Source organism: Mangifera indica, chromosome 4 (assembly GCF_011075055.1).
Source record: "Mangifera indica cultivar Alphonso chromosome 4, CATAS_Mindica_2.1, whole genome shotgun sequence".
NCBI classification, from domain to species: domain Eukaryota; kingdom Viridiplantae; phylum Streptophyta; class Magnoliopsida; order Sapindales; family Anacardiaceae; genus Mangifera; species Mangifera indica.
In genome coordinates this window covers 1,381,371-1,396,565 of record NC_058140.1, presented here as the reverse complement: position 1 = coordinate 1,396,565, position 15,195 = coordinate 1,381,371, and the positions used below count along the sequence as shown (strand labels likewise).

The following is a 15,195-nucleotide window of genomic DNA, read 5'->3' as shown; positions in this document are numbered from 1 at the left end:
TTATAAGAGGTTAAAAAGGGTGAGTATAAATAGGGATCAAGCTGGCACGAGCTCGGACCGAAGACATAATATTCAGCTCAAACTCATTCCAACCAATGCATCATTGTAAACAATGTTGTCAAATGCATAAACAATATCATTTGATAGTTTAAATCAATTGAACTATTGATTTAAAGTTCTAACTCAAAATCGATTTATTCGAATTGAATTGTGGAATTCAATTCTAACCCGTTATGATTGGATCCACCTATAGTAAGGAGCAATTTAAGTTTAATTAATTAAAATTAAGCCTAATTAATTAATATAAATAAACAAAGTTAGAAGAAAATGACTTATGCCGTGCCCCTAAATCATGCATACCATTAAGAGAAATTTCAATTTTCAGCAGTGACTAGTGACAACTTGGCATATCTGTGCTTTCCTTCATAATCTAAACGTAAGATAATTAATTAAATTATAAAATAAGACACGTTTAATTTGGATTATCAGTAGTTTGCTTGTAAGACAGGTAAAAAAAGAGCTGTCGTCTTGCTGTTTGTGTTGGGTTTGGTCCTAACAAAAATTAAAATGCAGAAAAAATTGCTGTAAAGTGCTTCGGTTTTACGCTCTTATTTTCTCTACTTTGCGCAACACGGTTTCCTCAACACTCCCATTTCTCTGCCCACTGTTTCTCATCATCAGAATTTTGCACGCTTTTGGTATCTTCGCAGCAAAGTTGGTCAAATATGATTCGAATTGAGTCTAAACATCTCTTAACTCAAGTTCGGATTAAATGAAAAATAAGATAATTTAAGTTTAGCTAGAATTCATCGAACCAAAGATAATGTTAATAGAAAAAAAGATGTTATAACAATTATTTAACATAATTTAAATCAAATTTTGATGTAAATTGAATTAAACCAAACTCTTTTTAATTCAAATTTAACTCAATTTTAAAAGCGTATTGGGATTGCATTTTGAAAATTAATTTTGAATAATTTATTGTTTGTGGCGAAGTTTCTTTGAAAAAACCATTTGCTGTGATGATGGAGATGGTTAGTTTACAGATGTAAAAAAAGAGTTCAAATTGAATTATCTGGAGCCCATCTGTCTTGAATTATTGCAAAATTGAAAGTGATGCTTCCTCTCTATAAATTGGAGATATTTGATCGATGAAGGCGGTGTTTCAGTTTAACAGATAATTAGATGATTCAAGCAATAATTAAGATTAAAATAATTTTATATAATTAATTATTATATATATAAAAATTATAATAAAATTTTTTATATATATTTTTTTAATATATAATTTAAATATATAAATAATATATTATCTATATTATAAGAATCAATGATACCAACAAATTTGCAAATGGTGTAAATAATGTATTGGGACCCTAAATATAGACAAGATCAACCTGTAAAGTTGTCGTGTTGCATGTGAAATGTTGCTGTAATATGTGATGCCAATTTTGACAAAACATGCTCACTCATTAATGGCGGCCTGACACCTTGCACGTAAAATAATTAAACCTAATAATTTTACATGCAATATTCAACCTGATACAAACCCAATACGTTTGCAACTCATGCAAATTCGGGCAAAATTTAGCTTAAACAAAGGTTAATTTGAATTTGGTTTAATTGATTGGTAAACAATAATGTTAAATAAGAAGATAATAAGTCATTCGACTAAAAATAAGAAAAAGAAGATTTACGGGAGAAAAAAAAACTCTAATACAATAGTATTAATAACCTTTTAAACTAAGTTGATGATTACTTTAAACTCGAGTTAAATTAAATTTTTAACTTGAGTTAATTTTGTTTGAACCCAATATAAATACAATCCGAGATTGCTTGACTCAACTCCACCTATACTTTAATTTTTTGTTCACATTGTAGCCGGAAATTTACAGCTAGAATGAACATAATTAATTACTGGTTAATTTGTGGGTGGCAACAACTATTTGAACATAAATACATATACGAGGGCATTGCATTATTAATTATTCGAAAAGGACATGCAGACTACTGTGGAGGCAATCAATGGAGGGCCAGCTTTCCTCATCACCGTGAAAATTTTCCCATGCTTTCTTGTGGACACTGTTTGGAGAGTGAGAAAATTTAAGTTTAAACTGACTTGACATTAGATTGATGGAAAATACATTGCATTAATTTCCCCCAGTCAATTGCCTATCATAATCTTATATTGATTGACGTGTATGTAATTTATGGAATTAGTTGTCAGCCGGAAAATCAAGGGAAAAAAAAAAAAAATCTATTGTTATGACATATCTTCGCATTAAAGTGGAAGGCCCGACCTGTGGATTGGTAGTTGAGGTGGATCTAATTCGAAATAATTTGCATCAAAATTTATTATTCAAATTAAATTTATGATACAATTGAATGAGTTGATTTTGAACAAAAAAATTCAGTCTGATTTAAAATTGATTTATTTATTTGTCTAATAATTATTTATCTTATCAATAATATTATTTTACTCTTTGATAATACTATTTACCCCTCTGATGGGTGAAATTAAACAATATATCTTTGATATGAGTTTAAATAGATCTCACAATCGACTCAATTTAGATTAAATCTATCTAAACTTCTTGGATTGGTATATATCCTCGAGGTTTACCAATTTAATACTCGTTGGTTTATCTAATGACATTACTCATTTGTTAGTGATATTGCTCGACACTTTGACAACATTGTTTGCATCTATAATGGTTGTCTAATGACACTATACAAGAGCTCAAACTGAACATTATAAGTTTGATATGAGCTCAAAATAATTATAGACTTAACTCAACTTAAATCGAATCTACCCATAGTTATTAATCTGGTATCTCAGGGGTTTATTAATTTAATAGTCGAACTCTATTTTTAAATTAAATAATATTATGTGTATATATTTTTTATATATATATCAGATATATAAATGATTTATCATCATGTAATTGAGTGTAACTTGATTTTTAATTTAAACTCATCAAATTTCATAATAATATATCATCTATATATCTAAATTATATATCAATAATATATACGTATAATTTTATTATTTCTTATTACCAATAGACAAGAATCAGAAAATTCGATAATTATATATATATATATATATATTTGAGAAAAATAAAAATAAAAACGTTGCCGTACGACATAAAATCAAACTTGATTTTCATTGAAATTAAACACAATAATTAAACAACTCTGAAATCAAAGCTGGAAAACTTGTAAAATCTCGTGGATGGCCTGTATTTGACTCCAGATAACGTGTGAAATGATTTTAAGAAATTAATTCAAGTGTGTTTCAGAAAGCAGACGTGATTGGAGCCAAGAGGATTCCACTTTGAAATTAAAAGAGGTAGATGAAGATCTGGTAAACGTCCCTTTAGTATGCACCATCACTTAGCGGCTATTGTCTATATGCTCATTGGTTTAAAATATGGGTAGAAACCTTCACATTCAAAGATAGGGTGAAGTGTAAGACTTGCAACTTATCATGATCTCATGAGCTTTTAAAGATACAATTGTCCTTTTATGTTATAATTATAAGACTACTCTCGTGATAATACCTATTACAATTGAAACATAATTATTCTCTTATCATTACAGAAACGTATGATCGTCTAATAATGGTGGCAATTATTAGAATTTGTAATATTACTTTTTTATTCAAGATTTACGGAGTCTTAGACGCATCTATAATTTCTGGCACGATACACTCAATATTAATATATTGCTAGAATTTACTTCGACTAATCAATAATATAATCATAAACATAAACTTATGAGGTATAAGATAAATTACCTTACAAATTTCATCATGTTTCTTCCACTTTAATACAAGGACTGTAGAACACGTTAGTGAACAGTAATATGTGCACTTAAGTTTATTCAAAGGAGTGTAAAGTTGAATCTAATCTTCTAATTTTAAGTTTGAAATTTCATGTTTTAACTAGACTTTCCACCGGTAGTGGGTTTCAATAATTGATTTTAATTTCATCTAAATTACACACACGTGTCTACTAAATTTAGTGTCCATATACACATTTGAAACGTTACAAACAATATAATATAATATATACAAATTATGTTTTACTTCACCATAGAAACATGAACATTAATTCATTCAAGAAATCGATTGAATTATATTACGCAAGAGAATAAATTATTAAGTGCACGACAAGTTCAATTGAATATCAATTGGAGATGGATTAAGGTTCACGACTTAGTCAAATAATACCCAAATAAATTTCCCATACCCTAAATCATTGTCTCAATCATACTATTGAAGATGAATCAAATGACTCACATTCAAGATAAGGTTTGGACTCGTTTCATAAAATGAACCGAGTTTTAGTATATTTGAATATTCAAATTTGAGTTGGTTCTTATCAAATTTAAAATTAAGTTATTTTCAAATTAAGTTTGAGTTTTAATTTATCAATCTTAAATTGATTTTTTTATTTAATTTAATCTCAAATTAAATCTTATTCAAACTCAATCAAAATCGAATACAATTGTGACAGTTTCGGCCCATGGATACTCTAAGAACTTCAAACGATTTCCTCTTTTTGGGCTTCTATGGGTTTCTCTATGGATTAACATGTTTGGACTTTTGTGTGCTAAACTTGTTAAGTTTAAACTAATGCCTCTTTAATTTATACCGATTCAACGTGTATAATAGCACGAAAATGATTTTCAAACTTGCCTTTATTTTTATTTCTGTGCCGCCACTGATAAAAAAAAAAGATTGGTAATTTTCAATTTGATCCATTAATACGATATGACATAACACAAAAAATCAAGTTAGGATTGATTTTTTTCACACAATTTTTTTTTTAGATTAATCCCATATGATTTGAAACTAAATTATGTTTAATTTGGGTTGACACGAGACCAACTTTAATTAACCCAAATGTTTAGAAAAGTATTAGAATTTTTAAGGAGAAATTGAAGAAATGTTAAAAGGAAAGTATTACTGAAATCTTTATATATTATATATAGTTTTATCTTCATATAGTTATACTTACTCTAATTATTCTTGATTATTATTTAGAAATCTAATTTAAATTTTGGGTAGTGAGAATGATATTTGGTTATTAAGATTATTAATGTATTTTAAAGGGTATTAGTATATAATTTTTGAGTCATTCATAAATAAAACAACGTATTATGTTGTGCGTTTTGTTGATAGCTAATTGTTGTAATTTAGGAAAAAAATTTAAACACTAAAACAACTTAGGAGGATAGAAACGGTGGATGATTTTGGATTAATTCGGGTTGTATTAAGTCAATTCAAACATAGTTCAGATTGGGTAAAGGTTGAGAGGTTTCGATATAATTTTAATTTTGATTGACTTAGAATTAAGAGTATTTCAAAACTTGAATTGATACGATATAAACATAACGCCGATAATACGAACTAATAGGTCAACTAGTCATCAAAATTATCAGAGGTGGTGAAAGTCTATGTTGAGCTTGTTAAACTGCATAAAGATAGAGCTAGCAATTGACCAACAATGGATCAATTTGAATTACAACTACTTGTGTCAAAATGTTACAAGAGATGGAAAAAAGCATTAATAATCAATCCCCAAGCAAATTTTTTTATAAGGCAATTGAGTTGAGCTCGAGCTTATTGTCAGTTAACTCAATGAGCTCATGACATGATTTAAATAAAATATTAATAAACTTATGAAAGTTTAAAATCTTGAATTTACACTCCTAAAATCTTTCTCTCTAACTTCGAATATGAGATAATAGAAAAATATATGACTTACGAGGTTTAAATATATATATTTTTTCTAAGTTGAGCTCTAAAAAGTTATTCCTATCTCGAATTTGAACTAAGAACTTCCTAGTTCCGAAAGCTCGAGCTTGAGTTTTGCTTTAATGTCATCAAACAAAATTTGAGCCAAGTATTACTTGGCATGATTATGCGCCACTACACTGTTAAGGGAAACTAAGTTCAACCTCAAATTCTTACAAAGAAACTTAAATGCACATGTTAACACCCTTTTATGTACCTATATCAAAGTAAGAGACCCTAGCAGGGGTTGTTAGGCTGGTCTATATGGGGTTTACTAGCTTGGTATTCGAGTTTGCAAACTCATGATTTGATTGAGGTAAAATATCAATAAACCTCTAAAAGAATTCAAATCTCAACTTACACATTTTAAATTTTACTCTTTAACTTTGAATATGTGAGTTTATGATAAATATATTTGACTTTGAATCGTGGTTTAAAATAACTATTTGACTCAAAATTTGATCTTGTCTTATTGCTATCAAGCCAAACTCGAGTCAAATACTATTCAACTAGACTCCCCCAATTACACCTCTAAGAAGACTTAAATTCAACTCCACACTCTTCCAAGTGGACCTGAATGCATCTACTAACATCTTCTGATATGTGTGTATCGAAGTAGAAGACTAACAAAAGGTTACTAGACTAATCTTTTCAGAGTCTACTAGCTTGGTTGACAGGCTCCACCGAATGGGTTTTCTCAAAAAAAAAAAAAAAATCCAATTTTATTTTGATAATAAAAAAAATATTTCAGGAAGTTTCTAGCGGATCTCTCAATATTCTATTTCGATGTCATAGAAGGAAAATATTACATACAAAATCAAAGCTTCATGCCATAAATGATCATAATCCCAACTCTTAGAATATTTATTACCAAATTTTAATAACCCATCCAAAATCCGGGATTTTTAAGCATTATAAAAGGAAAAATATCAAAGAAATATTAATTTCCCAATTTTTCCAACCAGATTTATTAATTTACATTCATAAAATTTTCAAAACTCTTTTATAAATAGCCAAATTTATGCTGAAATTATTTCATCGAGGAGAGCTCAAACTTGTCATAGCTAACGGAGATGGGATGTTGTTTTGGTATGAAACTTGGCACCGTTCATTTTCTATTTGATTTTCTGAACAATTCTTTGTTATAATGTGTTAATATAGAACACTCGATCTGTGATTTTACGAAAAATTTCTTGTAACTTTCTTTCAGCACATCCTCATACTTACAAAGATAAAGAAAAAGAATCCACGACTGAAAAATCAAATACTGAACCACTACACACAATAGATGAAGAGCAAGAACCCGGTATCGAAGATAAAGAGGAAGAACCCACTATCGAAAATTCACATACAGAAGAAACACAAATGGTAGACTATGCCAACTCGAATTCGAATGCTGAAGAATTACATACTGTCGAATACCCTAATTTCCACAATCCAATAAATAATTATCCTGGTTTGGAAGGGTATCATTATCATACTTACCACTATTATGAGGGTCATCATTTTTACGTAAGGAAATAATGAGAATTTTGCTACAAGGATAGCTAATTAAATTTTTTATGGATATTAATTGAAGTTTAGGATTATTAATAAGACTCAATTTATTGTTGAGAATTTTTATGTTTTGATTAAATTTTCTTGTTTTAATAATTATAAAATTTTAATTTTAAATTATTAATGAATAAAACTTTGTTGACATAATAGTCAAATCATGTATTTTATTTTGTATCAAAAATATATTTTATTTAATTTTTTAAATTATGTATCATACTGTAAGATAGATTTTTTCTTTTTTGTAAAATTATAAAATAATAAAAATCTATAATTATTGTCATTATACTAAAATAAAAATTGCAAACACCCTCAAAGTTTTGGCCTAACAACACTTTTTTATCTTAAGTTGACATAAATAACACTTTTTTCACCCAAAATCAAAATTCTATATAATTAAAAAAAAAACTGATCGTATAAGGGTAAAATATTAATTTTGAAATAAAATTTAAAAAAATAACTCCTTTACATATCAAACTCAAACATTTTAAATATAACAATTTCACCGTTAAAAAAACTTTAAAAACTTCTCCCTACTATTGTGACGATTGCATCACCAAAAAATACTACAAGAGTTGCCTATGAAAGCTGGAAAGTAAAACTTCAATTCTCTCTCTCTCATCTCATTTACAAGTTTCAAATAGGGGTAAAAATCCCTAAAACACTACAAATATGTTTTTTTAAGACTGAATTTTCGTAATGTCATACACAGGCGTATGCTTTACCATACATGGTTGTGTTGCAAAAATCATTTTATTCAACTGACATAGAAATGACACATATGTGTAGCCTCACCGTGCATGGCTGTGTGTCACATATAAATCACACTTTGACATTTGTTGCGATTTGAAGTATTATTACATCAATTATACTCAGACAAAAAGACTATTTCATGTTTGAGATATACTTGTAAATGTTACACGTCTCATTTTCTCGATGTTGTCAATTGAATTTGAAAATTCTATCATAACAATTTGGTAATAATGCTTAGCAATATACCAAGTAAGTTTGGTCTGCAACCAAGTAACTTCACAATCCCATATTGTATATTGGCAGAGTTTTGATGTAACTTGACTATTAATTACTCGATCCATGTGTTATAGTCCCTAATCTCCTTTAGAGCTTTCACAATCACAATCCTAATGACCTTCAAAATTTTCATCCTAATCCTTGACCGCCTACTTTAATATCACTTGTTCAATAGGAGTGGTAATTATAAAATGATAATTTTATTAACATTGAACGATTATAAATTTGTATAATGCCACACTTACACAAAAACTTACACCACTCACTAACAATACACAAACTGACAACTCAACTCAACACTTTGACTCACTTAATTACACTCACACCCCTAACTCACCCTCTCTATTATTTGCACACACTCACAACACACAATCTTTAAAGTTAACTGTTAGTTTTAATAATCAAAAAATATTTATGTTATTTTGTATAAATATTATGAGGTGTATGTGGGGTGTACTTGTCATTTTTCAAAACTTAGAGGCAAATGAACATTTCCTCTATCTTATTTCAAAAATTATTATTCCCCCTTATATTTTAAAAATATTTTATAATCCTAATAGTTTATAATATGACATTTGCACTCCTAATTTGTTACATTTTTTTTTTCTTTTCTTTAGGGTGTAATTATAATTTTTGAAATTATTGAGGGGCATATTACAATTAAAAAATTTTTAAAAACACCTCCAAACTTTTGTAGTACTTCTAAAACCCCTAGAAAATTTTCTAATCAACCCTAAAATTTGGAAAATTATAATTTGCCCCAAACCTACAACTAGATGTTATTGATATATCTATCTATACTTGTACTAGTAATTTTTTTATATTTAATTAAAATTAATATAAATTATAGGTATAAAATATAATTTAATAAAAATTTGGGGCACAATATTATTTAGCTTGACGGTTTTTTGCCTTTTTAATAGTTTTATAAAAAAAATTAATAGATTTTTTAAACAAATTTAGCAAATAGATGAGAAATTGACTTTTCCAAATTTAAAGGTTGGTATTACATCATTTCATCAAATCTTGGGTGGGACATAGTCGTTTGACTAATTATTTTAGTAAGTTTCTTGTGGATTTGTGAATATTCTATTTCAATTTGATAGAGGAAAATATTATATACAAAATTAAAGCTTGAAGCCATAGATGATGAGAATCCGCAACTCTATATTTTAAGCATTAAAAAGGAAAAAAAATATTAATTTCTCTATGTTTTATTTCGAGAAAAATATTTTCAATAAAATTATATATACATAAAATATAATATACTTAGTGTACAATATCATATTATTTAGTAATTTTGAATTAAGAATAAAGTAACATATTATGACACACATAAATATATATCAATTTATATATTCATAATAGATATATATATTATATACAAAATTAATGCTTCATGCCATAAATGATCAAAATCCGCAACTTTTATAATATTTAATACCAAATTCTAAGAAATCTTTCGAAATGCCAATTACGGGATTTTAAGTATTGAAAAGGGAAAAAAATATTAATTTTCCCATTGTTCCAATCAAATTGATTAATTTACATTGAGCAAATTTTCAGTACTCTACTATAAAAAAAGGCGAGTTCATGCTCAAACTATTTCATCGTAAGTAGCTCAAACTAGTCATAGCTAGCAGAGATGGGAGGTTGTTTTGGTATGAAACTCATTATTGTTCATCCTCTATTTGATTTTCTGAACTTTCCTTTGTTATATTGTGTTAATCCGTAACACTAGATGTGTGACCTTGTGAAAATTTTCTAATTACTTTCTTAGTTTGTATATTTTCCAGCATTTAACTATTATTTCTTTTTTTGTTGTCTTTTAGCACGTCCTCAAACTCGTGAAATTAAAGAGAAAGCACCTGCGATTGAAAATTCAAATATGGAAGAAACACATACCATGGACTATCCCAACTGGAATTCGAATACTGAAGCAATAGTGGAATACCCTAATTTCCACAGTGCAGTAAATAATTATCCTCCTTTTCACTATTATGACCGTCCTCAGGATTATGGTTTTTATGAAGGAAGTAGTGAAGATTTTGCTACAAGGATGGCTAATAAATTTTTTTATGGATATTAATTAAAGTTTAAGATTATTAATAAGACTCAATCTATAGTTGAGAATTTTCATATTTTATATCAAACTTCTTGTTTTAATTATTATAAATTTCTAATTTTTAAATTATTGATTTCATGAGTATTACTTGAACTATGTATCATATTGTATATTAAAATTTTGTTTAAAATTTAAATCGAGTATTATACGAAGAGATACTCTTTCTTAAATAATAGAATAGAAAAAAAAATTATAAATGTTACATCATTTTAGAAAGAATAATATTATATGTATATATTTTTTGTATATAATTTGAACACATAGATAATATACTTTAACATAAAAAATATATTATCATTTGTCTACATAAATTATATATTAAAAATGTGTGTGTAATTTTATTGTTTAAGAAACACTTGGTGTAAGTTCTTATATTGTATTAATTTTTAATTTATCCTTATCCCTCTATAGGCTAACGTTAAAGCCAATTGAATGAAAGTAGGACATTATTTATTCGCATCTTGCTGGTATTTATTTATATTATATTATATGATACATATAATTATAATATTATCAAATATTACATACCAAAAATAAAATTTTAAAATTTTTTAAATACACTAATATATTATATTATATAATTGTTTTTTATCCGCATTATGTCATAGTGAGATACATCACTAAAGGATTTGATAGTACCAAAAATCAAGCTCACATAAATTGATATAAAAAAATTATGAAGGGCATTTCTGGAATTCAAGTAAATGTTCACCAGACGAATCACTCTCCCTAATAACGAACTTCTCGTTCTCTCAATGTCGCCACGTGTCAAACGTTTTCCCGCTAAAACTCGACTAAACGACTTTCTCTGCAGTTATAAAACCTGAACTGTGCCAAGATCTTCTTCACTGGCGAAGAGAAAGCCAGGAGAAAACTGAACTCTCCCACCAAAGGCCTCGAATACTTCATCAATGGCGGCCAAAATCTTCATCTCCCTCAACTTCTTCTCCCTCCTCTATTTCTCCTCCGCCCTCTCCAGCGATTCTGTCTCCAAGGCCATCGAAATCCTCTCGAATTCCGGCTTCTTTTCAATGGCTCTAACTCTTGAATTCGCCTCAAACAACTTGATCCCTCGCTCTGAATTTCTCACTATTTTCACTCCTTCCGACTCCACATTCTCTTCATCCGGCCAGCCATCTCTTTCCCTACTGAAATTCCACTTTTCTCCCCAGTCTTTGACCTCCCAGACCCTCAAAACCCTCCCTTTCAACTCCAAGATTCCAACTTTATCCCCTTCCCACGCTCTGCTCGTTACTTCACCACCGTATCGTGATCACGATTCCGTTTCAATCAACGGGGTCAAGGTCAACGCCAGCTCGGTGATATACGACGACGGGTGGTTGAGAGTCTTTGGGATTGAGAAATTCTTTGATCCAAACTTCCGTGCCCCTCCAAGGCCTAATCTTGATTGCGCAGCATCGGTGCTTGACGACGATGAAGACGACGGTGATGGCCCGATGAGTTTCGGTGAAGCTATTGACGAAATGAAAGATAAACGGTACTCAGTTATGGCTTCATTTCTTGAACTGCAATTGCCGACGACAAAGAAGCCAACTTTGCTGACTGTGTTCGCTCCTCAAGATGACAGAATAGAGGGGAACTTTAGTAATTTCAGCCATTACACGTCGGTCTTTCTCCGGCATGTGGTGCCGTGCAAGATGCCGTGGTCGGTTCTGATCGATTTGGATTATCCGGTGGTGATGCCCACATTCTTGGAAGGGTACGAAATTACTGTCACACTAAGGCAAGATCATGGGGGCCTGTTGGCTAATGAGGTACTTGTCGTCGAGGATGTGTATGCCGATGAGTGGCTTGCCGTTTTGGGGATTGGTGATGTTTTACCGGAAGTGCCTGAGCCGGAGCCGGAGCCGAAGCCAGAACCAAAACCATCAGCTCAGAGAAGAAGATCAATGGTGAATCTTGAGATCTTGAAGGTCTTGGTAGCTTTGTCATCTCTGATTATTTGGATATATAGCTTCTAGTTTAGTGATGATATTAACCTTGACTCTTGATTTGTTTTTACTGTCTTTGCGGTACTCGGGTAATTTTTTTTTTTAAGGAGTTTTGTTTTTGTGATATTCTGGGTTTTTTTTTTTGGCAACCTTTGAGATTCGTTTTGAGAAAAGAAACTCAGAATTATTTTTAATCATAGTTCTTGAATGCATTTCATTCAACTGATAAATATAGTTCAATCCATTTGGGTCTCAATTGAAACAAGTATGGGTGGATCTGATCTAAGTTACACAGGCTTGAATTCATCGTTCAATTTGAATGTATCAATTTTGAGTTAGATATTTAGCTTAGCATCTTGGATCAAGACCAATTCATTTATCCATCTAGTGATATCGTTCATCTTATTAATGACAGTGTTCACTTTTGATGATACCATTTACCTTATTAACAACCTTCGATGACATTATACATCATGAACTCGAATGAACTAAGATTTTGTATTATAAATTCAATTCGAGCTCGAACAGACCCTATGCTTGACTTAACTCGGATCAAATTCACCTCTAAAAGCAAAGAACCATGAAATAGAGCTTTGATTCTAGTAGATACATCAAATCATTTTTTATGTGCAACTGAGAGAAATTGTAATGGGAAATTTCATAAGTTTAAGACAGTGACAAATAATTATGAATGTGTTTATTTAATGAGAAACCATAGTCTATACTTGGTATTGCAACCATGAAAGAACAATTGAACATCTGATAGAGCAAGAAAATAGTTATCTTTTCATTTAGTATTTGTCACATTACATAAGAGATCAAGCCATTGAAAAGTGAAAAAAGCAGAGATCAAATTCTGAAATTAAAAAAAAAAAATCTCAAAACTACCATCCATAAAAGTAACCTGATGCATTAAGTCATCTTGCTCTTCGTCAACATTTCTACACTTAGCTGAAACAATATGGCATCATGGTTTCTGAGTGTAAACTGGTCTTGAATGTTCCTGAAATTGAGCTTCTTAGCATGATAATTACTAAGTAATGGCCGGTATGCACTTCAGCCTCAAGCATTCTAAACAGAGTGCAAAGTCACAAAGGTCAAAGTATTTGTTACCTGCAAAATCCAGCTATAAGTATGCCTCCTAAGGTCAAACTAGTGTTTGATGACCTTAAGGTTCTTATGGAAGTTAAAGATAGAGTAACTCATTTGCATTCCCAGAAAAATTTCAGTGTTTCATCAATGTTTCAGTTTACTTAGTAAATAAAATTTCATGGTTTTTGTAAATCACTACTGAAACCATATGATGTAATTACCTATTCAGGAGTATAACATTGGGCGCCGAGATTCTAGCAGCAATGGTTGGATGATCGTCTAGCAGCTCTCTTACGGCTGCAAAGAAGCCCATGAACTCGTATAAGAGATATCCATTGGCGCTTTAATCAAGCTCAACTTACTAATGGAGTTTTCCTTAGTTTATCAACCTAAAACGGCATACACATCTTCAACGATAAGTACCTCATTGACCAACAAGCCCTCCTGATCCTGCCTCATGTGACAGGCAGTGCCGAGGAGTGGCTTGCAGTTTTGGAGATCGGTGATGTTTCACTTGTAGTGCCGGAGCCGGAGCCGGAGCCAGAGCCATAACCATCAGCTCAGAGACAAAGATAAATGGTGAATCTTGAGATCTAGAAGGTTTTGGTAGTTTTATCATCTTGCTCTTCTTCAACATTTCTACACTTTTCTGAAAAAATGTGGCATCATGCTTTCTGAGTCTAAAGTGGTTTTGAATGTTCATGAAATTGAGCTTCTTAGCATGAAAATTTCTAATGGCCAGTATGCAATTCAGCCTCAAGCATTCTAAACAGAGTCATCAAAGTTTTTGTTACGTACAGGAACTCCCTCACTGCGAAATCCAGCTATCGGTGTGCCTCCTGAGGTTTAACTAGTGCTTGATTACCTTAAAAGGTTCTTATGGATGTTTACGATACAGTAACCCATTTGCATGCCGATAAATTTTCCATGTTTCATCAAAGTTTCAGAGTCTACTCAGTAAAGAAAATTTCATGATTTTTGTAAATCACTACTGAAACCATATGATATAATTTACCTATTCAGGGTTATAACATTGTGCCCCGAGATTCTAGTAGCAATGGTCGGATGTTTGTCTAGCAGCTTTCTTATGGCTGCGAAGTAGGCCATAAATCTTTTAAGAGATATCCATTGGTGCTTTTATAGAGCCCAGCTTACTAATGGAGTTTTCCCTGGTTTATCAATCTTCTTAACTAAAACAAGTGCAGTTTGTGCCATTCCCCCATCCAGAAGAGCTTGTTTCAGATTACTAAACGTATTGGCTAGAGGCCGAGTACCCATTGCCAGAATCTCTTCAAAATACTTGCAAGCATCAACTAACTTATTCTCTCGACACAGGCTGCTGATCAATGTCGAGAACAATTGTGTCCCAGGAAGCACTCCCTTTGCCTTCATCAGATACCAAACCCTGATTGCCGTATCGACCTCGCCTTCATTGCACAACATCCGAAACTATGAAAATAGGTTTATGGTCAAACAACTTCATGGTGAATAGCTCAAACTTTGTCAGAGCTAGCAGAGATGGGAGGTTGCTTTGGTATGAAACTCATCACCGTTCGTCTGCTATTTAATTTTTCAAGTTTTTCTTTGCTATGATGTGTTGATACGTTAACACTAGATGTGTGATCATATATAAAATTCCA

General features: G+C 30.7%; 1 protein-coding gene across 1 annotated transcript; it reads left to right on the top strand.

Annotated features, from left to right (window-relative positions):
* Positions 1-11,422: 11,422 nt before the first annotated feature.
* LOC123213627 (putative fasciclin-like arabinogalactan protein 20) lies at positions 11,423-12,493 on the top strand. Its single transcript, XM_044633101.1, has one exon. The coding sequence runs from the start codon at positions 11,423-11,425 to the stop codon at positions 12,491-12,493; it is 1,071 nt and encodes a 356-aa protein (XP_044489036.1).
* The last annotated feature ends 2,702 nt before the right edge of the window (positions 12,494-15,195 follow it).

Bases quoted from the DNA above. Each gene is read 5' to 3' on its own strand.
- LOC123213627 (XM_044633101.1), top strand. From the start codon at position 11,423: ATGGCGGCCAAAATCTTCATCTCCCTCAACTTCTTCTCCCTCCTCTAT.